The sequence below is a fragment of the Carassius gibelio genome, chromosome B8 (genome assembly GCF_023724105.1).
Source record: "Carassius gibelio isolate Cgi1373 ecotype wild population from Czech Republic chromosome B8, carGib1.2-hapl.c, whole genome shotgun sequence".
Classification (NCBI taxonomy): domain Eukaryota; kingdom Metazoa; phylum Chordata; class Actinopteri; order Cypriniformes; family Cyprinidae; genus Carassius; species Carassius gibelio.
This window is the reverse complement of record NC_068403.1, coordinates 13749530-13776353: the sequence shown is the minus strand read 5'-3', so window position 1 is coordinate 13776353 and position 26824 is coordinate 13749530. Positions and strand designations below refer to the sequence as shown.

At 39.7% G+C, this 26824-nt stretch overlaps 2 protein-coding genes across 2 annotated transcripts; one reads left to right on the top strand and one right to left on the bottom strand.

Annotated features, from left to right (window-relative positions):
* Nucleotides 1-15344: 15344 nt before the first annotated feature.
* stk38a (serine/threonine kinase 38a) lies at nucleotides 15345-24135 on the top strand. The gene is made up of 14 exons (XM_052563665.1): nucleotides 15345-15421; nucleotides 16486-16622; nucleotides 17060-17111; nucleotides 17516-17638; nucleotides 17928-18011; nucleotides 18622-18745; nucleotides 18841-18995; nucleotides 19179-19281; nucleotides 19557-19618; nucleotides 19857-19974; nucleotides 20056-20179; nucleotides 20381-20476; nucleotides 21079-21173; nucleotides 21273-24135. The coding sequence occupies exons 2-14, from the start codon at nucleotides 16492-16494 to the stop codon at nucleotides 21407-21409; spliced, it is 1404 nt and encodes a 467-aa protein (XP_052419625.1). The 5' UTR covers nucleotides 15345-15421; nucleotides 16486-16491; the 3' UTR covers nucleotides 21410-24135.
* A 683-nt stretch (nucleotides 24136-24818) lies between these two features.
* Nucleotides 24819-25744, bottom strand: tmem81 (transmembrane protein 81). Its single transcript, XM_052563666.1, has one exon. It carries the CDS (start codon nucleotides 25692-25694, stop codon nucleotides 24912-24914), a length of 783 nt encoding a protein of 260 aa, XP_052419626.1. The 5' UTR covers nucleotides 25695-25744; the 3' UTR covers nucleotides 24819-24911.
* Nucleotides 25745-26824: the final 1080 nt, after the last annotated feature.

Genomic DNA, 26824 nt, shown 5'->3' with positions numbered 1-26824 from the left:
CCTGGCACGCACTAGCACGCCCGGTCTTAGCTCGATAGTGGAAACACGGCTACTGGGACAGTCTCAAGCCTCCAGGTTTTCATCCAAAATCTCTTAAATTGTGTTCCTAAGAAGAACGGAGCTTTTACTGGTTTGGAACGACATGGTGATTATTGAAAAAAAATTCATTTTGTGGTGGAGTAACCCTTTAAGCATGAAGCTATAGTGTTGATGGACACACCACAGTGTGAGTCACATGTTATTATTATAAAAAAGTCTAATATTGTATTTGTATATCATATAGGCATCTTTTAGTACAAATAGCATGGCTGATGAAATTTTTTTTAAGCTTGCACTCTCGGCATGACAAGGAAACATTGTGAAAAATTTGCCAGTTCTTGTACGTCAAGAAATACTTAGATCTTAATCTTCCGTTCAGGATACGGGCAGTAGCCTTATAAGAGAAAATGTCTGTATTCATTCTCTGCTATATTTGGGTTTTGAATCATGATTCCCTGAATACTTTAAGTCTTGCTAAAGCTTGGCAAGCACAGAACTACAGTCTTTAAAGGTCAAGCTACTAGCAAAATAAGTCGGTGAAGATTAAAATATCAGAAATATATTTAGCTTTAGAGCCACATATTAATTAATGCTCCATTTAAAACACTATATTAAAGACCATCATACTCTGCACAATCTATTTTGTGTTGTTTAAAGTGAAAGCAAGACAAGAGATATACAGTTCAACTGAAGTGTACTTTAACAGAGTACCATCATCCATGATGTAAAATATGGAAAAATATGGAAAATAAGTTAATGCCAAAGGTACTCATGACAAACCATCAATTCACTGCCAAAATTAACAACTGGTGTGAAATAATGCATGATGTGAATAAAAACAATCTTACAGAAACTGTAAAACAAGGGAAGTTAATCCTGTGAGGCAAGTTTTGGTTACATGACTCCTGTAGGATAAAACTTTATTGGTATTGAAACAGAATGAACCTCCCTACACACCCTTATTCAAACACACGCTTGTATTCAAGCAGTAAAGAGAAAATACTCACACCTGTGGGATAAAGAGAAACCTTGAGAAATGAAAAAAGTCTCTAAGTGTAGCAACAGTGGTATCCTGAGGTCAGAGAGTCCTCATTCATTCGTTTGTTAATGTGTTAAGTGAAGCTGTCCAGCTTGTGTGAGAAAACATTCAGAGCTCACCTGTGTTCTGAGACGGGAAAGGGGAGGAGATGAACTCCTGTGTGGAGGAGTGGACATGTGTCTGTGTCTAGGGAAGCCCTGGTCTGAGTCTTCCATAAAATAGTTTAAAATCATGATTCGGCAGAGGGTTTTTTTTATGTATGTGTATGCTTATATATGAATACAAATTATACTATGGTAGAAAAAAGACATCCAGGCATTAGAACACTGAAGAATGATCATGCTTGAAATTTATAACAGTATGGGGGATTTTTTTACTCTTTCACCTAGACTGTGTCAGTTCCCCGAACTAGAAAATACAAAAAACGTCCAAACCAAGTTAAGATTAACAATTTAATTGAGGTTCAACAAATAAAAAACAGATGCAATATGGATAAACAAATGATAAAGCTTGGCTTATTAATTATCAGATCCCTTTCTACGAAAACACTTTTCGTAAATAATATGATCACTGATCATAATATACATGTGCTCTGTTTTACAGAAACCTGGCTAAAACCTGATGATTACATTATTTTAAATGAGTCCACCCCCCAAGATTAGTGTTATACTCATGAGCCGCGCCTAAAAGGCAAAGGGGGAGGTGTTGCTTCAATTTATAACAATGTTTTCAGGATTTCTCAGAGGGCAGGCTTCAAGTATAACTCGTCTGAAGTAATGGTGCTTCATATAACATTATCCAGAGAAACAAATGTTAATGATAAATCCTCTGTTATGTTTGTACTGGCTACTGTATACAGGCCACCAGGGCACCATACAGACTTTATTAAAGAGTTCGGTGATTTTACATCCGAGTTAGTTCTGGCTGCAGATAAAGTTTTAATAGTTGGTGATTTTAATATCCATGTTGATAATGAAAAAGATGCATTGGGATCATTATTTATAGACATTCTGAACTCTACTGGGGTTAGACAACACGTTTCAGTACTCATTGTCGAAATCATACTCTAGATTTAATACTGGATTTGATGTTGATAGTGTTGCAATTATGCTGCCAAGTGATGATATCTCAGATCATTTTTTAGTTCTGTGCAAACTTCATATAGCCAACATTGTAAATTCTACTTCTTGTTACAAGTATGGAAGAACCATCACTTCTACAACAAAAGACTGCTTTTTAAGTTATCTTCCTGATGTGTCCAAATTCCTTAGCATATCCAAAACCTCAGAACAACTTGATGATGTAACAGAAACTATGGACTCTCTCTTTTCTAGCACTTTAAATACAGTTGCTCCTTTACGCTTAAGGAGGGTTAAGGAAAACAGATTGACACCATGGTATAATGAGCATACTCGCACCCTAAAGAGAGCAGACCCTATCCCATCTAAGCTCCTAAAAGAGGTGCTTCCAGAAGTCATAGATCCTCTTCTGAATATTATTAATTCCTCATTGTCATTAGGATATGTCCCCAAAACCTTCAAACTGGCTGTTATTAAGCCTCTTATAAAAAAAAAAAAAACACAATTTGACCCCAAAGAACTAGTTAATTATAGAGCAATCTCGAATCTCCCTTTTCTGTCCAAGATACTAGAAAAGGTGGTATCCTCACAATTATATTCCTTCCTAGAGAAAAATGGTATATGTGAGGATTTCCAGTCAGGATTTAGACCGTATCATAGTACTGAGACGGCTCTCCTTAGAGTTACAAATGATCTGCTCTTATCATCTGATTGTGGGTGTATCTCTATTAGTTTTATTGGATCTTAGGGCTGCGTTTGACACAATTGACCACAACATTCTTTTGCATAGACTTGAACACTTTGTTGGCATTAATAGAAGTGCATTAGCATGGTTTAAATCGTACTTATGTGACCACCATCAGTTCGTAGCAGTGAATGAAGATGTATGGAGTACCTCAAGGCTCAGTACTAGGGCCGCTACTCTTCATGCTTTATATGTTACCCTTGTGAAATATCACCAGGAAACATGGTGTTAGCTTTCACTGTTATGCTGATGATACTCAGCTCTATATTTCTTTGCGGCCCGGTGAAACACACCAATTTGAAAAACTAATGGAATGAATAGTCAATATAAAAAACTGGATGACGAGCAATTTCTTACTGCTAAATTCTGAAAAAGCAGAAGTGTTAATTATAGTACCTAAAAAACTTCCCCACGGTGTCTGTCACTTTATGATCACATTCCTCACGTTCTCTGCTTAATTATCGCACCCAGCTGTCACTAGTTACCAATCATCACACTCTGTCTATTTCCCATTAGCGTTTGTCTCTCCTTGTGTATTTAACCCGGTCTATCTTAGCATGTGTCACGGAGTCCTTGTTAATTCATGTCCGTCAGTTCATGCCCTTGCCCTGTGTTCATGTTTAGTTTATGTTTGGATTGATGTTTTGGATTCAACTCATGCCTGGACTGTTTATTCTCTTTGGATTTCCCCTTAATAAAAACTTACTCTCAATTGGTTCTCTCTCCTTGAATCCTTGTATCCCGGTCGTGACAGAAGGACTCCGTCACACAGAGAACCAGGGGTATGTCTGCTTGTGTCTCCTCCCCAGCCACAGAGCGGAGGAGGAATGTGTTTGAGGGAACTCGCCTGGTGGTTTTTCGGGGGACCAGGGGAGGTCGCCGAGGCGGGAGTGGTCGAGTGGAGGCTCAGCATCGCTCTCAGCCATGGCCTCCCTTCGACCTGGGGCTCGTCTGGGATGGATCAGAGCCACCGTCTCACCATGCTGGAAGGAGAGGGGAGAAGAAGCGCACGTCCACCATTGTGGCGCCACTGCCCACGATGGCCGCTAGACCAGCGCCATGAGGCAGGATGGATGCCAACACAGCGCCACAGCACAAAGTGGTCACCAGTCCAGCACCACGGTGCAAGATGGCCGCCAGCTCATCGCCAACGCCCAAGATGGCCGCTGACACATTGCTGGATTATTTCTCCACGCTGTCAAAGGTCCTAGAGACTCCCAAAACTGTTCACGTCATTGCTGCTGAGCCAGCACCACAGCCCAAGATCGCCGCCAGCCCAGCGCCACAACACCAGGTGGTCGCCAGCCCAGCACCACAGCACAAGATGGCCGCTAACCCAGTGCCAATGCCCAAGATGGCCACTGGTCCAGAGCCATGGTCCAAGATGGCTGCCCATCCAGAGTCATGGCCTAGGATGGCCGCCAATCCAGCGCCACAGCACAAGATGGCTGCCAGCCCAGTGCCACAGCACAAGATGGCCACTAACCCATCGCCAATGCCCAAGTTGGCCACCGGTCCAGAGCCACGGTCCAAGATGACCGCCCGTCCGGAGTCATGGCCCAAGATGGCCACCAATCCAGCACCATGGCACAAGATGGCCACCTGTCCAGAGTCATGGCCCAAGAGGGCTGCTTGCCCAGTGCCGCTGCACAAGATGACAGTCACAGCTGACCCTCCAGAGTCGAGTCAGGTTCCAGTTGACCCTCCAGAGTCGAGTCAGGTTCCAGTGAACTCTCCAGAGTCGAGTCAGGTTCCAGTGAACTCTACAGAGTCGAGTCAGATTCCAGTGAACTCTCCAGAGTTGAGTCAGGTTCCTATTGACCCTCCAGAGTCGAGTCAGGTGTTCGTGGACCCTTCAGAGTAAGGGGCTAGTCACCGATGACCCTCCAGAGTCAGGGCTAGTCACCGATGACCCTCCAGAGTCAGGGCTAGTCACCGATGACCTTCCAGAGTCAGGGCTAGTAACCGATGACCCTCCAGAGTCAGGGCTAGTCACTGATGACCCTCCAGAGTCAGGGCTACTCACCAGAGTCCAGTAGAAACACCAGGGTATTACCAGAGTTTCATCACACGGTTGTGGTCATCGAGTTTCATCACATGATTGTGGTGGTCTTCTGTTCCACCCTGGGGGGCATTCATCTTGACCACATGGTTGTGGAGGTCTTCTGCCCTGCCCTGGGGGGCTCTCATCCTGGCCACACGGCTGTGGTGGTCTTCTGCTCCGCCCTGAGGGGCTTCTGCCCTGACCACATGGTTGTGGTGGTCTTCTGCTCCGCCCTGGGGGACTTTCGTCCTGACCACACGGTTGTGGTGATCTTCTGTTCCACCCTGGGGGGCTACCGCCCTAAAACCAAGGTTGTGGTGGTCTTCTGATCCACCCTGGGGGGGACTCTGCCTTGACCACAGGGTTGTGGTCGCCTTCTGTTCCGCCCTGGTGGGCACCACGTGATGTCCTTAATGGACTTATGTTTTGTGGTTTTTGTTTTCTGTTGTGTTTTCTGTCTGTTCCCCTCTGTTAGCCTGGCGCTCTGTCCCTCCCCCTGAACCTCCTCCGGTCCACCTCCCTCCTGGTCTCCCTGTTTTTTGTCTGTTCCCCATGTTTTTTTTCTGGCCCTCCGTGCCTCCCCCTGAGCCTCCACCTGTCCTCCTCCCTCCTGGTCTCTGTTTTGTGTCATGGAGCATCTGGGAGCCGCTCCGTAGAGGTGGGGTATTGTCACAGTGTCTGGGTTGTGTTCCCTGGGAATCCACTAGATGTCCTCCTTCCCCACGGTGTCTGTCACTTTATGATCACATTCCTCATGTTCTCTGCTTAATTATCGCACCCAGCTGTCAATAGTTACCAATCATCACACTCTGTCTATTTCCCATTAGCGTTTGTCTCTCCTTGTGTATTTAACCCGGTCTGTCTTAGCATGTGTCACTTTAAAATATTGCTTATTACTTATAAAGCCCTGAATGGTTTAGCACCTCAGTATTTGAATGAGCTCCTTTTATATTATAATCCTCTACGTCCGCTACGTTCTCAAAACTCAGGTATTTTTTTAATACCTATAATATCAAAATCAACTGCAGGGGCAGATCCTTTTCCTATTTGGCGCCTAAACTCTGGAATAACCTACCTAACATTGTTCGGGAGGCAGACACACACTTACAGTTTAAATCTAGATTGAAGACCCATCTCTTTAACCTGGCTTACACATAACATCCTAATATGCTTTTAATATCCAAATCCATTAAAGGGTTATTTCGCCCAAAAATGACCGGTTTATTGAATCGAACTGTCCGAAAGAACTACTGGTGATCCGAACACCGATGCAACCGGTTCTTCACTCCTGAAGGATTCAATCTATTGTTCGTTATCTGGCTCGGCTCGGTGTTCATCACAGCAGTTCAGTCAATGTACTGTTTGAGTACATTAATTACTCCGGGATATTGGTTTGTTTGAACTCAGAGGGAGTGTCAGCCACATTAAAAAAGTTAACAGCTTAAGTCATTTGTGGATTAATGCGTATTAGAGATGCGAACTGTTTAAAATGATTCAGTTCGATTTGGTGAACTGAATGATTTGTTCGCGAACCGGAAATCCAGCTGCTTTGATTTGAACTCTCTCTCACACAGACACGGAAGAGAAGACAATGCTGAATAAAGTCGTTGTTTTTGCTATTTTTGGACCAAAATGTATTTTCGATGCTTCAAAAAATTCCAACGGACCCTCTGATGTCACATGGACTACTTTGATGATGTTTTTCTTACCTTTCTGGACATGAACAGTATACCGTACACACAGCTTCAATGGAGGGATCGAGAGCTCTCTGACTAAATCTAAAATATCTTAAACTGTGTTCCGAAGATAAAAGAAGGCCTTACATGTTTGGAACAGCATAAGGGTGAGTTATTAATGACATAATTTTCATTTTTGGGCGAACTAACCCTTTAAAGGATTTTTAGGCTGCATTAATTAGGTAAACCGGTACCGGGAACACTTCCCATAACACCCTATGTACTTGCTACATCATTAGAAGAATGGCATCTACGCTAATATTTGTCTGTTTCCCTCTTATTTCGAGGTCACCGTAGCCACCAGATCCAGTCTGTATCCAGATCAGAGGGTCACTGCAGCCACCCGGATCCAGTACGTATCCAGACCAGATGGTGGATCAGCACCTAGAAAGGACCTCTACATCCCTGAAAGAAAGCGGAGACCAGGACAACTAGAGCCCCAGATACAGATCCCCTGTAAAGACCTTGTCTCAGAGGACCACCAGGACAAGACCACAGGAAACAGATGATTCTTCTGCACAATCCGACTTTGCTGCAGCCTGGAATTGAACTACTGGTTTCGTCTGGTCAGAGGAGAACTGGCCCCCCAACTGAGCCTGGTTTCTCCCAAGGTTTTTTTTCTCCATTCTGTCACCGATGGAGTTTCGGTTCCTTGCCGCTGTCGCCTCTGGCTTGCTTAGTTGGGGTCACTTCATCTACAGCGGTATCGTTGACTTATAAATGCACAGACACTATTTAAACTGAACAGAAATGACATCACTGAATTCAATAATGAACTGCCTTTTTTACTGCATTTTGCATTATTGACACATTGTTTTCCTAATGAATGTTGTTCAGTTGCTTTGACGCAATGTATTTTGTTTAAAGCGCTATATAAATAAAGGTGACTTGACTTGACTATAAAGTTGGGTTAGGGGTTATAAAATATGTGGGAGAAAGCAGGGGTTTGTGGGTAATTGTGTGTTGTGGTAAGAAGTGGGATTAGAAGATCAGTGCTTTGTTAAGGTTAACTGCAAGCATTTGGACAAAACCATTAGACATTGTAATCCATGTTAAGCAAACATGCTGTATTTTTTATTATTAATTTTAGACACCATTTTTGTCACAATTTCAAGTCATTCATGGCCAAATATTTTCAAGCCTCAAGTTTGAGTGCAAATAAATCCAAAATCCCTTTTGATAGTTTAATGTGCTACAAGTTTTATGAACCAAGGCAATTAATTTAATGTATTTGTAATGTATAATTTCCTGATTAATTAAGTCATGTTTGTCAAAAAAAAAAGTGTGTGAAAAGTCAATAAATGGTTTTAATCTTTTAAAATCTCTTAAAATTTGCATTTAAGTTATAGTTATAGTTATCTTCTACATTGGCTATTAAGAGACTGTTAATCTAAAATGAAATTAAAAAAAGCATTGTCAATTTTTCTTTCTTTCTGTAAATGCCCACTCAAACACAAAAAAAAACATTCTATTGGCTTATATTAAGCCAGCCCCTTGATTATTTATGTATTCATTTAATTAATTAAATTTAATTCATGTTTTTGTTTCAAAATAACAAGAAAAACAACAATATATGTATTAAATGTCTAGTAATGCTTGATTCGACGTCATGTTGTCCTGTATATTGTGGTTTTAAAGACATGCATGGCGCAGAATTACCAAAAACAGCTACTGTATTAGAAAGGTCAGGAATCTTCACTGAGACTATACACCACATAGCACAAGATGTAATTCCTATGCATATACTGTAAATCCATTTAAGGAGAGCAAAAGTATACGTTTTAAAGGTGTAATAAAGAAAACAAAGGCAAAGTATGAAAAACGGTATTCACACACACACACACGTTTGTTTTTGTGAAAAGTGGGTTCATCCCATAGGCGTAATGGTTTTTATACTGTACAAACTGTATATTCTATCGCCCTTCACCAACCCTACACCTAACCCTAACCCTCACAGGAAACTGTGTGCGTTTTTACTTTTTCCAAAAAAAAAAAAACATTCTGTATGATTTATAAGTGTTTTGGAAAATGGGGACATGGGTTATGTCCTCATAAGTCACCCTCTCCTTGTAATACCCGTGTCATACCCATGTCATTATACAGAGTTGTGTCCTGATATGTCACAAAAACAAGAGCACACACACACACACACACACACACAAGGCATTATGCCAGTGTTTGCAGGCACATGGCCATTTGGTCACATTTTAAGCTATAATAAAAATATTTATTTCAAAAATTTTGTGTGATTATCGTCATCAAACAAGATGTTGTCACACAAAGACTAGCATTTTGACAGGAATTAGCTTATATGACACATGTGGGGCCTCACTCACAGCAAGATATTGTTGTAATGCCTTGAAAGGTAAAACAAAGCTTTATACAGGCCTCAAAACACTAAGGGCCATATTTTAACGATCTAAACACAAAGTGTAAATAGCACAGCGCAGGTGCACTCAGGGCTTGTCCAAATCCACTTTTGCTATTTTAACGACTGAAAAACAGTTGGCGCGCTCGGGCATATGGTCTAAACGTGTTGTCCCTATTCTCTTAAAGAGTAATGGGGGTTTTTTGGGCGTAACATGCAATAAACCAATTAGAGTCTCATCTTCCATTCCCATTCCCCAAGTCCTAGTTGTGCTTGTGCCATGATAGGTTTGCTATTTACATTTGGCAAGCGCAAAGACAGAACACGTCTCCAGGATGAAACGGAGTTGTTCGTGTGCGAGCAAATAGCCTAATTCTGATACATGTGATGACTATCCATTCATATATAAAAAAATCTTATGCATTGCAATCCTTTAATTTTTAATATTTGGCATGTTTGTGTACTGCTGTGCGTCCCTGTGTTTAATAAGCAGCATGTACGCTCCTTAAATAACAAAGAAAAAACATTGCGCCAGACTTTAGACCAGGTTTGAGTTGGTCTATGGCGCATTCTATTTTCAGCTCCTTAAAATAGCAATGCACCAGCAATGTACCTGAACACACCTCTTTTTTAGACCAGCACACCCATGTGCGCAAAAATGAGCGTAAATGGGTGTGCTAATTAAACGATGTGGCGCTGGACGGGAAAATGCGAACGGTGCCGGACTGGAACTAGCAAACACACTTGCGCTGCGCCTTGCATCACATTGTGTCAGGTGTATTATAGAGTCCTAGATATTATAAAGTCTAATTGACTGAAATGGTATAACCGGTCACAAAGTACCATTACGTACTGTTGACGTGAAACACCTTTATGCCAAAGTGGAACTGAAATCCTACAGGTCTGATGCATTTTAAACCAGTAAAGTGGCTTTTGAAGCTCTGACTATATGTGGAAAACAAAACAGTTGCAAAGAAATGTGATGCATAATATTCAATCTTATTCCATCACTTCAACCACTATTCACCCCACATCCTGTCCACATCTCAAGTGAATCCAGTGAAGCTGAAATTTGTGTGTGAGAATTGGCATATAGTGCCACTGTAAACAAGGGATATTCAAATTTATATACTCGCGGATCTTAGGCAGAGTGACTGTTCTGTTGTGGACTACTCTATCGAATTCCGAACGCTGGCAGTAGAGTTCAAATGGAACGAGGAATCGGAGTGGGATATGTTCCTGCATGGTCTGTCCGACCTTGTTCAAAGAGATTTATATGCTGGATTTACCTCCTAGACTCAATGGATTGATTGACTTGGCTCTACGGGTTGATGCCCACATTGATCAGCTGCAGCAACGCACTCGATTCACACGCACTCCCGGAAGCACTGGAGTTCGAGGCAGCAGTACGGAAAACACGGTCGATCCCGTCATCAATCACGAGCACATGCAGGTGGGGAGAGCTTGGCTCCCCAACATAACACTTACTACTGGTCCCATAAGCCTAATCACCTCCGGCACTCACACAGAGACCATTCCAGTCCTCCTCCTGGACTCCCCTGTTGCACCCATTGTTTTAGGCCATCCTTGGTTTGTGAAACATAATCCTCAGGTGGATTGGCGCTTGAACTCCATAACCATGTGGAGCGAACACTGTCACCAGTCCTGTCCGTTGTCTGCTTGTTTGCCTGTGTCTGGTTTTGTGTTTCAGGAGAAGGCACCGGTTCTGTCAAACGTTCCCGCAGAGTACCTGGACCTAAAGGAGGTGTTCAGTAAGCCTTGCACTGCTTCTCTTCCTCCTCATCATCCCTATGACTGTGCTATAGAGTTATTACTAGGGAAGTCTTCATCTAAATGTAAACTTCCCTTGCTTTCTATCCCTGAATAGAAAACCACTTTCATCACCCCCAGAGGGCTTTTTGAATATTTGGTTATGACATTCAGGCTCTCCAAATCCCCAGCGGTTTTTCAGGCACTCGTAAATGACGTGTTGAGAGACATGGTAGATCAATTCATATGTTTACCTTGATGACATAGATTTTTTCTTTGTCTCTCCAGGAACAAGTTCAACACGTTAGGCGAGTGCTTCAGAGGTGGCTAGAGAATGGACTTTTTGTCAAGGCGGAGAAATGCATTTTTCATGCACAGTCTGTTTCATTTCTAGGTTACATATTCTCTTCTGAGGGAGTGCACATGGATCCTGACAAGGTTAAGGCTGTGATAGATTGGCCAAGTCCAGATTCCCGTAAGGCCCTACAGCTGTGTCTGGGATTCGCCAACTTCTATTGGCGTTTCATTTTTAACTTCAGCCAACTAGCCACACCTCTGACTGCCTTGACCTCCCCCAGAATTATGTTCAGGTGGTCCGATACAGCCGCCCCTGATCCCACACGTCAGTTCATGGTGGAGGTCGATGCATTGGGGGGTAGGTGCAGTTCTTTCCCAACATGCTTCCTCAGACGACCAGAAGCATCCTTTTGTCTTTTTTGTCCTATCGTCTATCATCTGCCAAACATAACTATGACATTGGTTACAGAATTGCTGGCCGTGAAGTTGGCGGAATGGTGTCATTGGCGGAATGGTGTCATTGGTTAGAAGGGTCGGAGGTAACTTTTTATCATTTGGACCGACTAATCAGACTCTTTAATATATAGATCTGCTAAAAGACTCCATTCCCGGCAAGCTTGGTGGGCACTTTTTTTTTATTCGGATGTTTTGTTTTGATGAGTTGGGTACCTGCTAGGGACATCCTGGATCACTCCCTTATTGATGATTACAATCGACAGGTAGGTTCGTCTGGGAATTCCAGGAGGCATTGTTTGTCAGATCGTTGTTTGAACGTCAACGTCAGATCGTTGTTTGAAGTCTCCCATGTTCGTGCCTGGTCTTTTAGTCCCTGTTTCCTGTCTCTCTCAAGATGAATCTACTCCCTCCCGTGCTCACCATTGGTTCTTCACTCGTCAGGATCACCCGTCTCAATCCCTGCATCACGCTCACCTGCTGTCTGGTTCTGGACCTGATCTCTGGCGGGGAGAGATCTGCTCTATATTCATCATGTGGCTTTCTGTTTATTCTCTGATGTTCTGTGTGAACTTGGTTCATTACACTTGCATTATCATCGCTCCTATTTTGTAATTACATCTATATAAAGAAATCATTGGACAACTGTCCACTATGTTGTTTATTCTGACATAGTGTTGAGGGAATAACTGAGAGATAATGTAGTTTTCTTACCTTTTAATACTTTAATTACAGTTTTTCCTTAATTACAGTTAATACTGCAAACTAAACACACTCTTATGCTGGTGAAACCGTTAAGTATTCACTGTACAATGAAACACAGCATTTTGTTCTAGTAATGCATTTATTAAAATTCAATATTAACATCAAAACTAAAAGTGTGTTCTCTATTGATTTTATAACAAATTCAGCTAAAGATTCACAAAGAAATAAATGAAAATACATGTTTTTCATTAAGTTCTTTAATGAGGAGTTCAGGTGTATAACAATAAGTTGTCACGCCACACACACAAAAATATATATATAATGCAAATAAGTACATAGGTAAATAAAAAATAAAGTGATACATGTACTGCATTCATTGAATCAGTTATTTTATTGATCATGCCTCTCAATTACATCTGACCAGAGAGTTTCATCAACATCACAGAAAATATTTTCACGAGTCATGCTTGTACCCCAATATCTCCACAGGCCTCTTCCATTGCTTGAAGAAGACTTACTTGGTTGTAAGGGTTGCGATCATATACTTTCCATCTCCAAGAGGAGAAGAATTCCTCAGTAGGATTCAGGAAAGGAGAATATGGTGGAAGAAACACCATCCTGAATTGTGGGTGATTCTCAAACCACTCTCGCACTAGTGCTGAATGGTGGAATAGTATGGAGTAATTTTAACGCAGTATATATATATACGCAAAAATAATTATGTTTTGCAAAAGAAAATAAAGTTTTGCAAATGAAAATAAAGTTTTTCAAACGAAAATTAAAGTATTAAGGAAAATAAATTTTCTTTTTGCAAACAAAAATTTTTAATTGCAAAACAATGATTTTAACACTTGATGATCACTTTTCTGCACGTCTCTCTTTGGCACTGTTTTGACGCGGGGGTGGAGTCAAGGGACGGGGACATGTACAACATGCCTCCCTGGAAGTGACGTCATGGGCCCGAGATGCAGCTCATTGATCCAGGTCCTGTCATGATGAGCAGAGACTTTCGAGTGGATCGTTTCCTTTTATTCAATAGCATAAAACTGTAAAAAAAAAATCAATATAGGGAACAAAAAAAATCTTCCAGTGTATATTAAAAAGAGAACAATTATGGTTTGGTACTCCTAGATGGTTCTTGAGTATGGCATCTAATACAGATAGATGTATTGAAAGGGAAAAGGGAGCTTTTAGCCATGCCTTCAGTTATGAAAAAAAGTGGGACTTCCAGTTTGTCTTGCCCGCCTTCTCAAGTCAGTTGTTCTGAATCTCATTTCTCTTTCTTTTTCTTTGTGTGTACATACCTAGGAAGCGAGCTAAATCAGACAAAACCTCATTATGAAGGAATCTTATTCTTGATTGGGAGAAAAAAAATTGACCATGTTCTGTTTAATTAAGGGCATCATCCAGGAATGTTAACTTTTTTTTCTAAATGTTTATTGTGAGCATTCTACTCACATTATTTGAAGTATTGAATAGTGCATAAATATGTGAATTGGGATAATCCTCTTCTGTTGCAGTTTTACTGCTTTTGGCTTTGTAAGGCAGAACCGTAAAGGAATGTGACGCTTCTGGCCAGGATTTTCAATGAAGCTCATTTATTTGGTATTTAACAGACAAACAGTAGGCTTGTAGAAGAGACAGTCTCTCAAGGGCACAGTGCTGAAAAGGCTCTCTGTAACTTTCCAGTCATCACCTCTCAAGGCATCTAGTCAGAATCCCCAAAAGCAGCTCTTCACTAGTTCTATAAACTCATAGTTCTGCATGCAGAGAAAGGTGATATTTTAATTCTCCCATGCAACATTTATGTACAGTAGGCTGTGTCATCTAACATGGATAGATAAAAAATCTGTGGTGTATGGTAAAACCAAGAAGTTTCAAATCCTCATTATTTAAGGATCATCTTCATTTGCACAACTTTCTTAATATGTTACATTTGTTAAAAGCAGTATTCTCTCATCAACATAATAAGAAGCATGCATCTAATATTTAATTGTAAATGTATTTTGTCATACTGGTACACTTTAACAAAAGCTGTCACTGGGGTGGTAGTTACCCTCTTAAAATGTACTAACATTTGGGTACCGATATGTACATATTTAGGGACTGATATGTATCCTTTAGGTATTAATATTTACCTTCAGAGTACTAATATTGTACTCTTTAAATGTATCTTTTGATAGGGTACCACCCGAATCTTTGTACCTAATTCTTTCTGAGAGTGGAATATTCTGCAGCTGTACCTCACCTGTCCGCGTGTGAATAGTCACTCATGATGGTTTGGAGGCTGATCTAGTGTCCAGACTTCTTTGAACAATAGCGCCCTCGGATGGGGATGTGTTAAATTGAACAGCTGTTACAGTTGTTACCACAGCAGTGGTTTCGATTCTTTTCAATCCTTCAGTCCTTCATACAAACCCTACTAAAACTAAAATAACTAAACGAAAATTCCAATATCACCATATTAAAAAAAAAAAAAAAAAAAAAAAAAAAAAAAAAACGTATCTATTGGAAAAATAAGTGACCGTGGTAAAACTATATGCTGACTTGACAAAGAGTCAGGTCGTTGTAAGTAGTTACGTGTTTTATTATGTTATACATTTACACATTTCTATTATTTATTATGATTTATTTATTTAATTTACCTAAAAAAAGCCTATTGTTTTTTTTCCCTTACATTGTTTTGTCAAGAACTTATTTTAATACATTTTACAAAGAAATATTTAGTCTGATAGCTAGACCTTGAGTCCCTTCTGAAAATTATACATTTTTCTTCGATTTTATTCTTTGACCATATAAACAGAACTTTCTTCTGTTGTTGCTGCTATTGTTTTAGTCAAAAAAGGGTATTTGTTTTACATTTCAATAAAACACAAACAAATATATACCTATATCAGTGTTCAGGCATAAAATAAAAAAATTATTTATAAAATGTATGGATGAAATGAAGAATAATTGTTTTCAGTAGGTCAGTTAATCAAGGAAATGTTGATAAAAAGTATCTAATTTTAATAATTATATTTTAGAAGACATAAAGGGGACTTTTATTTTCTTCTCTTTTCCACTCAAGCACAAACCCGGAAGACGGAAATAATGTCCGTTGTCGTCCACTAGAGCAAGTCAGTTTGAGGTCGGTCGAGTGGAAGGTAAGTAAACAAGGATTATTTCAAACAAACACATTGTTTACAAGAAGGTAATAGTTTGTTTTCGGTAGTTGTTTATACTTTGCCAAAGTCACTTGAGCTCTTATTAGAAATTAAGCTGGATCTCAGCCGTTTCACACTTTGCTTTGAGAGCAGACGAGTCTGAACAGATAGTTAACGTTAGCGGCTGCTGCTAGCACACTGACAGTCTTACTAAGTGAGAATAGTTCTTGTGTTTTTACTTTACATAGTTTCTCTTTAGGACTGTAATTATTATAATTATAAGAATTTATTAGCCTTGGTTTTGCTTTTAAAACGGCATAAATGTTAAATAAAAAAACCCACTAAAAGCGTGGCTTTGCATGCACTGACAAACTTAAGTATGCGTGGTTACGGTGTTTGTTTCTGTCCGTTTTTCTGTTTGTTGTGTCTTTCCATGATGGACTTTATTAGTATTAAGTTTTGTTCATCCGATGGTATGTTTATGTCATTATGATATTCGTTGTCAACTTGGTTTCATTTCATTTTATTAGTCAGACGATTTATTCAGACTAAAATTCCCCTTGCTGTCTGCAAACGCCTCTTTCCCAGACCTCAGTCTCAGTGACATCAGCTGTGGAAGTTGAGTCAGATGACAAATATAGCGTTTGTTTGAATTTCCAAGCAGAAATGTACACAAATGTACGTTTTTAGCCGGTATTTAATGCTTGTTTTGGCCACGGCGCAACAAAGGTCCAGTCAGACCTTACAGGCGTGGAGCTTCTGGGAAGTGGAAGATTGAGTGTTAAAAGACTGTGGCTTGCTGTGTAAATGTTGTTAAATGCTGCCTTTCACTTTCAAGAAGCCCCTGGGAAGCTGGTTATGGAAAGCATGGTGGTATTTGGGGGTCCATGGCATCTGAAAACCCCTCATAGATTGAAGACTGGGAGGCATTGTATCTAACCATATCAGATTCAGAGCTCTGATTTGTGAAGTGTTAAAACGACCTGGGCTATTTTGTATCCTTTTTGTAGTTATAAACATGTCTAATTTTGTCCATTCTGATGTAACATGGTTTTCCTGTCCAGTTTACCATGGCGATGACAAGTCAGACGTCCTGCTCCTCGATGAGCAACCACACTAAGGAAAGGGTCACCATGGCCAAAGTGACTCTGGAGAATTTTTATAGCAACCTGATCTCACAGCATGAGGAAAGGGAAATGAGGTGAGACCCAAAAAGGCAAAAGACTTTTCATTTGTTTTCATGTTATTTTTAGATATAGACTTTTCCATTTTCCCATTTAACATTTGTTGTAGCCCATGTGCTAGTTAAAATAAGTGACACACATGTAGTTTTGAAACTTTCGCTAGTGAACAGGTTTGGCGGGTCTAAATGAATCCGTAAGCATTTGGACACATGCATATAATTCTTCACATACTGTAGGTTTGAGTCAATATGGTGTGACGACAATCTGTCATTATCACACATTGTTTCTTTAAGAACCTCCCAGATTCCAGGGGCCCTTTTAGACGTTCGGTTTGGTCCCTCTTGAAATGATGTCAGACTAGAAGACCACACCTTTCATTGGTGCGGTGAAGCAATCTGCCTCTTGCTGCTAGTGTTTCATCACATGTCTGAACGTTATTCTTTATGTCTTACAGGCAGCAGAAATTGGAGAAGGTCATGGACCAAGAGGGACTAGGTGATGAAGAGGTGAGCATTTCTGAAATGCTGGCCTTTTTTTCTGAAACCATTTCCTCGCTTACATTAACAAACATCTTGGTCTAGATATTGGTGGTTTTGTTACATTTTAAAGGTGGGGTAAGTGATTTCTGGTAGTCCAGTGTTGATATTTCAAATCACAGAAGATGGTTTCCCTTTTTATTTTTTGTTTTATCCGCCATCTCTATCTTTCTGTTGTCGCTCGGCTCGGCTGCACTCATGAGTAGACACGCCCCTTACTGCTGATTGGCTACAAGTTTGTTTTGGTATTTGGCCTGACTCCGTTTTCAAAAAGCGTTTTTGAAAAAATACACCCCATCGGTTAAAAAAAATCGGATCAGAATGTAATTTCATGTGATCGGTCGATTTAATTTCTGCCTTTTCTGCTCCTGCAGAAGCGTCTACGGCGGTCTGAGCATGCTAGGAAAGAGACAGAGTTCCTTCGTCTCAAACGAACACGGCTTGGATTAGAGGACTTTGAGTCACTCAAAGTGATTGGCCGAGGAGCTTTCGGAGAAGTATGAGTTTCTTTCTGTTATAGACCTCATTACATTTTTTTTTTTTTTGTCGTATTTGGCATATATGTTATATGTTATATATGTTTGTGTATACTCTGCCATTGTATTATAATTTTTTCAATATTAAAATAGAAAATTTTAACTATATATTACTGTTTTTACTGAATATAAATGCAGCTTTCGTGACCATGAAAGACTTTTTCATAAAAAAAAAAAACAAAAAAAAAAAACGGAACTGTAGTGTATTTTGTGATTTTTAGCACATTTAAAATCCTCTTTATTTCTCTAGGTGCGGTTAGTTCAGAAGAAGGACACAGGACACGTTTATGCCATGAAAATCTTGCGTAAGGCTGATATGCTTGAGAAAGAACAGGTAAGTCTTCACTGATGGAGTCACTTATGTTCAAAGATGTCATTTAAAATGTCATGAAACCCCCCTGTTTCAGCACTGGTCTTTCACCAGGGAAGCTTGCTCTGGTCTGGATGTGAACTATTATGATCCACACAGTGACTCATTACAGTGTTCTGCGCAGAAACCACTCATGCATGCTCCACATGTTGTTGCATATTAAATATTGTTACTGTTATGTTTAAAGAGATGAACTGACAGCGCAGAAGCTCGTTCATCAGATTTCAATTCTTTGTTGTAAAATAACCTCATGCATAATACAGCACAGTGATTGGATCAACATGGGAAAAACTTGGGAAACTGCTGACGTAGACACGTACTCTGCAGCCACGGCCGCCAATCACCACTCTGAATTAACACACATACATCACTTTTTGTATATGAAACTTTTCTTTTGCTCCAAAAAAATGAACAAATAACCACTTTTCCCTTAATAGACATAATGAGTGCTATTGTTGTTTGCACTGATGTGCAACCTGTTCATATATGTCCACATATCAAAAAAATAGTTTTAGGGTTTCATGACACTTTAAAGTTCTTTGATCTGTTAACAGGTCTCTGTTTTCTGTTCAAGGTTGGCCATATTCAAGCAGAAAGGGACATCCTTGTAGAGGCAGACAGTCTTTGGGTGGTGAAGATGTTTTACAGCTTTCAGGATAAGATGAACCTCTACCTCATCATGGAGTTTCTGCCTGGAGGTGAGTGCAGGATGTCAAATCCCTTTACAGTCAAAATTATGGTAGGAAAGCCACGCCAAAGGATGACTGATATATGCATGTGTGTGTTTGCCCAGGTGATATGATGACTCTACTGATGAAGAAAGACACTTTAACAGAGGAGGCCACACAGTTTTATATCGCAGAGACTGTGCTGGCTATTGACTCCATTCACCAGATGGGCTTCATCCACAGAGACATCAAACCAGACAATCTCCTGCTGGACTCAAGGGTAAAAAAAAAAAAAAATATATATATATATATATATATATATTAAACTGTATTTGAATGTATATTGAAAATATAGGTAAAATGTGACAGTGTGACATTATAGCTCAATCTAATGGTCTAGCAGGGTCACATAGCTTTGATCTAATGAGTGATTCTCATTCACAATGTCATTTTGCTCTTTCAGGGCCATGTGAAGTTGTCTGATTTTGGCCTATGCACTGGTCTGAAGAAAGCTCACCGCACAGAGTTCTACAGAAACCTTAACCACAGCCTTCCCAGCGACTTCAGTAAGACTTATCACGGTCCATAACTCCTGTCACATTATCATTCAGAAATCATCCTAATGATTTGAAAACTTTTCTGATTATTATCGATATTGAAAACCGTTGTGCTGCTTCATTTTTATGGAATCCATGATTCTTTTTTTCTGGATGCTTAAAAAAAAACTGCATTTATTTGAAATATATATTTTTGTAGCATTAAAACTGTCTTTTCAGCAGTTTAAATGTAATGCATGCTTGCTCAAAAAATATATATATTTATATATATTTTTTTATTTCAGCATTACAGAACATGAACTCAAAGAGGAAAGCAGAAACATGGAAACGAAACCGGAGACAGTTGGTAAGAGATTTCTCTTGACCTAGCACTGTTCTACACACAGTGGGTGGGTGGGTACAGATTAATCCAGTGTTTTAGGAAGTTATTGTGAAATGAACGTGTTCTTAATATGGTAGACGATGATTGTAGAAGTACCATGGAAGGGGTTACGATGTTCTCTTGTGTAATCCAGTAGATCTTACAATGTTTCTTGTGTTGTATCAGAAGAAAAAGAGTAGACAAATTATTTGTGGTTTTTCAGGCTTTCTCCACTGTTGGAACCCCTGACTACATCGCTCCAGAAGTGTTTATGCAAAATGGGTACAACAAGCTTTGTGATTGGTGGAGTTTGGGCGTCATTATGTATGAAATGCTGATAGGTGAGTTGATTTTTGGTTCAAAAATAAAATGAGTATTTTAGATACCGTATATGGCTAAAGTGTTTGTGTGGGTTTTTTCAGGTTACCCTCCATTTTGCTCTGAGACGCCTCAGGAAACTTACAGGAAAGTGATGAACTGGCGGGAAACTTTGACATTTCCACCTGAGGTTCCCATTTCAGAAAAGGCCAAGGATCTTATCCTCAGGTTTAGCCTCGTCACTGCCTATCATTCTCCCATTCTTCATGTTCATCTCTTTTTGCTGTGGTTATTTTGTACTCTATCTTAGCTGTAGCACTTCTCTCAACCCAGTGGATTTTGCTTTCATTAACCATGTTGTGAAACTACACCAGACGTGGTTTATATTGAGCAGGCTGTTTTTCTTCATGTTTTGTTGTCTTCCACCAGGTTCTGCTGTGAGAGTGAACACAGGATTGGAGCCACTGGAGTGGAGGAGATCAAAACGAACCCTTTCTTTGAGGGAGTGGACTATGACCATATCAGGTAAACTGTCATCACACACAGATTAAACTGGAATCATCTTACTATTCATGCATAATGTCTTTTGCGTTTTAATTATAAATATTTTAAACCGTTAATATGCTACATTGTCAAATGATCCCTTTTAATTTGTCACATGACCTTGACACATTGCATGTTTAATTCAGCACGTAGTATCCAGTATCCAGTTATTCAAGAAATGGTTTTTAGTTATTTAATTTATTTTTATTTTTTATTCCAGTTTTGTTCAAAAATTATTTTGTTCTAATAATCAGACAGGAAGAAAACGGTAATTTTAGGGCTTGTATTACTGCTCTTTCATTCATGCTACAATTAGAAGCTCAGGTAGAGCACATTGCACTGTGGGATACATTATTCCATGCGGTGTGCTCTTTAAAATTTGGATACTGCTTATTTTGGTGAATCTAGGTTATATGGCTACTCTTTGTCTGACATTTGCAAAGCAAACATTTTTCAATTATTAAAAAGTTTGGGGTCAGTTAAGAATTATTATTTTTTCAACAAGACTACAGAGTCTTCAGTGTCACATGATCTTTCAGAAATCATTCCGGTATGCTTATTTGCTGCTCAATTTCCCCCCCTAGGGAGAGACCAGCGGCTATTCCAATTGAGATCAAAAGCATTGACGACACCTCCAACTTTGACGAGTTTCCTGATTCAGACATCCTCCAGCCTTCAGGTTTGTTTTTAGTGCTTTCTAAAGTACATAACATTTCTTTGGAGCTGTTATGTATTTCAAAACATCTTATTCTTACTGTCCCTCCCTCTTTCTCTAAAGTCGCTCCTGTGTCCAACCACACTGAGGCGGATCTGAAGAGTAAAGACTGGGTGTTCATCAACTACACATACAAGCGCTTTGAGGGGCTGACAGCACGAGGAGGCATCCCATCGTACATGAAAACTGGGAAGAGATAGGCTTCGATAGCACTTGAGAACTTGCTGCACTCTTTCAGTGGTTGTTTTCCCAAAATGAGACGTTCTCCATTGCTCCTCCTCACATCTCTAGGATCCTACATCATCCGTTTCCTGTTTAGACTCTCCCATTTATGGATGTGGACTTCGCCCACACTCAATCCATAGAAAGACAAAAGTTTTATCTAAGGGCTTCTTTTCCTTTAACACCCTGAATGTGCTCATTTCATCCCTGAGCTTTCGGTTTTATACTTCTTAAGGATCTAACATTTAAGGCAATCATATTTTAGGTTGCCAGATTTTATACATTTTGGAATGGAGATATTTTAGTACTCTGACACTGGTAAAAAAAAAAAAAGGGCTTGAACGGAAGCTAGTTAAACCTCCTGCACTCATAATTGGTTTTAATTGCATTAGCAGAGGTGGATCATCAGTTGGTTATTTCCATAAACTAGTATTTGTGGTAGAAGCCCTGTCTCAGCATTTTTCAAGTCCTCGTCTGCTGTACACATTTTAAAGACTGAAAACTTCCATTGTGTCCAATAAGATGGATGTTTTGAAAAATCCATACTTACTGTTTTTTTCTCGTGGTCACCATCCAAGATCTCAGTGACGGTGGATAACATGGGGCTTCATAATCAGTCTTTTCTGAATGTGATACACACAAACCCCCGGAGCTGCAGATGATGCCTTACATACGGATCCTTCCTATACACCAGCAGAAACATCATGAATGCATTTACCAATCAAACCAAATTGTTCATCAGCTTGCTAGCAAACATTACCAGCTGATGTCAAAGACCAAGCAAACTCTAGCAAACGGACAAGTGTTTGTTTTTTATTCAATGGGTCATTTTAGCCACTGACTGATTCAGAAGTTGCTTGGTGCTAATACTGTCGTTTCTCTTAAAAAATGGGCTCATTGCTGATGTTTGGGGAACAAAGTCTCATTTTTTTGCATCTTGAGGAAAATAACAACACTATTCAGGGATTTGAATTTGATCGAGTCTTCCATTTTAATATTGGGGATGATATTACCAAAGAGGCGCCACTTTTGATCGGCTTTATGGGCTTGACTCTCGATGTTGTTTGGTCGTGGATGCTTAAGCTTTCATACAGCATTAATTATACGTTCTTAAGCTGTTAACGTATAAACTTGTAGCAAAAGATTCATTCCATAATGGTTCCAGTCAGTCTGCGTTATTGGATGCTGCTTGTATCAGCATGTTGCTTGTGATGGCTGACTTTGTAAAAAATCAAACAAAGGTGTCCAGTACAATTTTCAGAAGTGTGTGAGATTCCAGACAGAGAATGACTGAGTCATATTTCAACAATCAGGACCCATATGTCTTCTTTCTGTGACCAAATTGAATGTATCTTGAAGATTTAAATAGGCTTCTAGAAGTTGCATTTGTTTAGGATTGGCTGCCCTGGAATGATCGGAGATTCCCCTGAATGCTTGAGTGAATAATTTGATGACTAAACAGCATGACAAAGGTTTTGTATATGGAATTGCTTGTTAGATCTCGAGCTGAGCAGCTGTTGAACACAATATACTGCAAGAGAAATATTATCACAAGTAACGGATTACTGTATCGCAGAATGCTACAAATAGAAGTAGCATGAAATTGTGATTGAATAGTGTTTTTTATCCTTAGAGCAATATGTGACCGTCTTAGGTCTGGATGTGTATTATTATTATTATTATTATCCTTTTTTTAATATATAAGAGTGGCTGGAGATTTTCATGCTGTCTGAGAGTCGGCCTGTTGCATGTTTTTGTGTGCTGGACAAATCAAAAGAGCTAAGAATGAGTTGGAGAATTTGTATTTAGATTTTTCTTTTTGCTGCTTTGTTTATTTGTTTCACTTGTTCTTCTGTTTTTGAATGGGAATATGTGAGGGTGATTTCATGGTTATCGCTTATGAAAGATGGCTTGATGAACTGATACACTGTCCACAAGAAGCAGATCACAGGCTGGGCTGCTTTGTATCTCTTGATGCTGTATCTCGCATGCTGAAAATGACCATGAAACCAGCGTGTCATAATGATAGTGTGTCTGTTTTCAAATCTCACCTATTTTTCTGTGGGTTTCTTGCTTGCAACCTTGTCCTAATGTGAGGATACTCTCTTTGAATGAGAAAAATTACTTTTTCTTTTTTCTTTTCAAAGATTAACAATGCACCTTTTGCTAGTTGTGATGTCATGTATATTTAAAACACACACACATTGACACATGGCAGGTTGTTAAATACACACTGAATGACTGTTGTGTTGTTTGCCTGTAAAAGTTTGTATTTCTTTTTGCAACTTTTTTTTCACCTAACCGGATGTAGACTAGTCTTAAGATTTCTGGGGTCTACATTTACTTGCTTAGAGCTAAAGAAATAACTACACCAATGTGTATAAAGGAGTTTATTCACACTGGCACTAGTCCTTACAAACTATCCAATGTTTTGCTGTTAATCCAGTGCTGATGGAGGAACAGCACTCCTGCTTCTGGATGGTTTGAACACCGTTCCAGTTTTCACTGATGTCACATTCTGCTGTGGGAGGTGGACGTTATTCCTCTCTCTGCCTTAAGTTTGAGTTGTAGAGTGTTTGTGGATTTTTCCTGCGCTCACAGAGCACCTTTCACTGGTTTATTTGTTTGATAGAGAGTTTGTTTTTGAGGTGTGGGCACACTTTGACCTGTTAAACGTCCTGAATAAAATTCCAGTTCATTTAAATGAGTGTGAGGCTCTTCTGTTCCTCTTACATAGGAACATTTTGTTCCTTAAAACGTATATTATACATTTTTTATTCATTTTAAAAAGTCCCTTCAACTATTCTAACAAAGTGAATAAATCTATCTTATTAAGACTTTTTTTCTTCTTCTTTTTGAAGAACATACCGTGCTAGAAATGTATTTTAATCTGAAAATCGTTATGGTTAATTATCTTTTGTCAACTGAATTATCAACCGCTGTTATAATGTATGTGATTGTTTTAAAGTAAGGCTGCTTTAAGTACAATTTAAAGGGATAGTTTACCCAAAAAGTTATTTGGTCATCATTTACTCAGCCTCCAGTTGTTCCAAACCTGCAGGAGTTTCTTCTGCTAAACACAAAAAAAGATAGTTTGAATACTGTTGATTAATCATGTTAATGGCTACTGTCAACATTCTTAAAAATATATTTTGTGCTAAATGGAAAAAAGTAACTTGTGTACGTTTGGAACAACTTTTGAGGGTGAGCAAGTGAATATTTTAAGCATTGTTTCCTGGCATCCATATTAGGAACCTGTGACTATACTCAACCCATTGTTGATGCCGTGAACTCTCTGACCTTTTAACACAAATGTAATGTGAATCTTTTCAGTTCACAGTTCATTAACAGCTCTGCTCTATAAATAGTACACAGATAGTCTGAACATGTTTTTCAATCGCATGCATTTATGACTTGGTCAAACTCATTCTTAACACTTTGCATCAGTGACTAAGGACTTTTTTAATCTTTTAAGCGTTTTCAAACATTGTTCTGGGAAAGTTGAGCTGTTCTTCTAAGTGTTATCCGGTAAAATCCCCACAAGAGCAGAAGGATGAGTGCTGCTATTGCAGCAGATACGGACACACTTATCAGTGCCATGTTTCGGACGATGCTGCTGGGATACGGGTTTCCTGTGCTCGTCGTGTTAGGAAACAGACTCTCAGGGTTTTCCCAGTGAATCAGACCTTTAGCAAAGTCTAAACTCACTTCTTTAGGTGATAAAACTTTCACCCCTTTATACATCCTCTTCACTCTTCGTTTGCCGGTGTCTAGTACGTCACAGCGGTATGTCCCAGAATCCTTTTCTCTAAGGGGGTCTAGCACCACCTTGTCCAGGCTCAGGGCTTCATAGCGGCTGAATAACGAGTCATCAGAAGTGATGATTCCACCGGCGAAGCGCCAAGACACCACAAATGCAAAGCGGCCCATGGCTTCCATCACTTCCTCTAAGCAGTCTAGCACCAGGCGCTGACCAGCAGTAGTTGTTTGGGTCTTTAGTCCACACTGCCAGGTGTCTAGGCAGCGGATGGTCCTCATCTTGCAGGAGGTGCTGGAGATGTTTCGGTTTCCCCCAGTAGGGCAGAGCTCTTGAGTGCGGAGGCCAAGTCCGCAGGTGGCACTGCAGGGAAAACTGCGGGTGATGACCCAGGTGCTGATCATCTCCAGTTCTTGCAGTTCGGCTTGGGTTAAATTGTTACACTTGCTTGGAGATTGGAGGAACATCCAGTGCAACAACACCAGCCAAAGTGCTGAATGTGCCATTGTGACTTCTGACACTGCTGCCAGAAAATATCCAGAATGAGAATCTGTAAGCCCAAATATTTATATAAATTAATTAATGTATGTATGTATATATAAATGTGTATATATATATATAAATATATATATATATATAAGATTCTGATCATCAAACCAGTTTTAATACCGCACAAAGATAATGCAAGTAAATACAAAATGCAGTTTTTAAATTATGATTTAATTTATTAAGGGAAAAAAAGTTGTTTTAACATTTTAACATACCTGGCCTTACATGAAAAAAGAATTGCCCCCTTGTGTTAAATCATGAAAGAAATGTAAGTAACCCCATTATTTAAAAAAGCGGAGTAAAATTTCACTACCCACACCCGGGCATAATTACTGCCGGACCTGCTGAATCAAGAAATCATAAAAAGAACCTTTCTGCCAAAGTGAAGCATGCTTGAAGAGCAACACATCATGACGCGATCTAAAGAAATTCAAGAACACATGAGAAAAAAAAACAGTTTACATGTATCAGTCTGGAAAGGGTTATAAAGCCATTTCTAAGTTCAGAACCACGGTCAGAATCTTTATCCACAAATAGAGAAAACTTGGAACAGTGCTGAACCGTCCCAGGTGTGGCCGGCCTACCAAAATTACTCCAAGAGCGCACAGACGAAGAACACAACAACATCTAAAGAACTGCAGGCCTCACTTGCCTCAATTAAAGTCAGTGTTCATGATTCAACAATAAGAAAGAGTCTGAGCAAAAACGGCATCCATGGGAGAGTTCCAAATGAAATGGACTGATGAGACAAGTGTTTTTTTTTAGTTTTTTTTTTTTTAAATTGTATTTATGTATTTTTTGGGAAGGTGTTTGTACCATTACATCTGGCGTAAACCAACACAGCATTTCATAAAAAGAACATCATACCAACAGTCAAACGTGGTGTGATGGTCTGGGGCTGCTTTGCAGCTTCAGGACCTGAACGACTTGCCATAATTGATGGAACCATTAAGTCTGCAGTCTATCAGAAAATCCTGAAGGAGAATGTCCGGGCATCAGTTTGTGACCTCAACGTTGTGAAAGACTCCAAAGGGTGCAAACAACCAGTTATTATATTTAGGAAGCATTTACTTTTTCATGCAGGGCC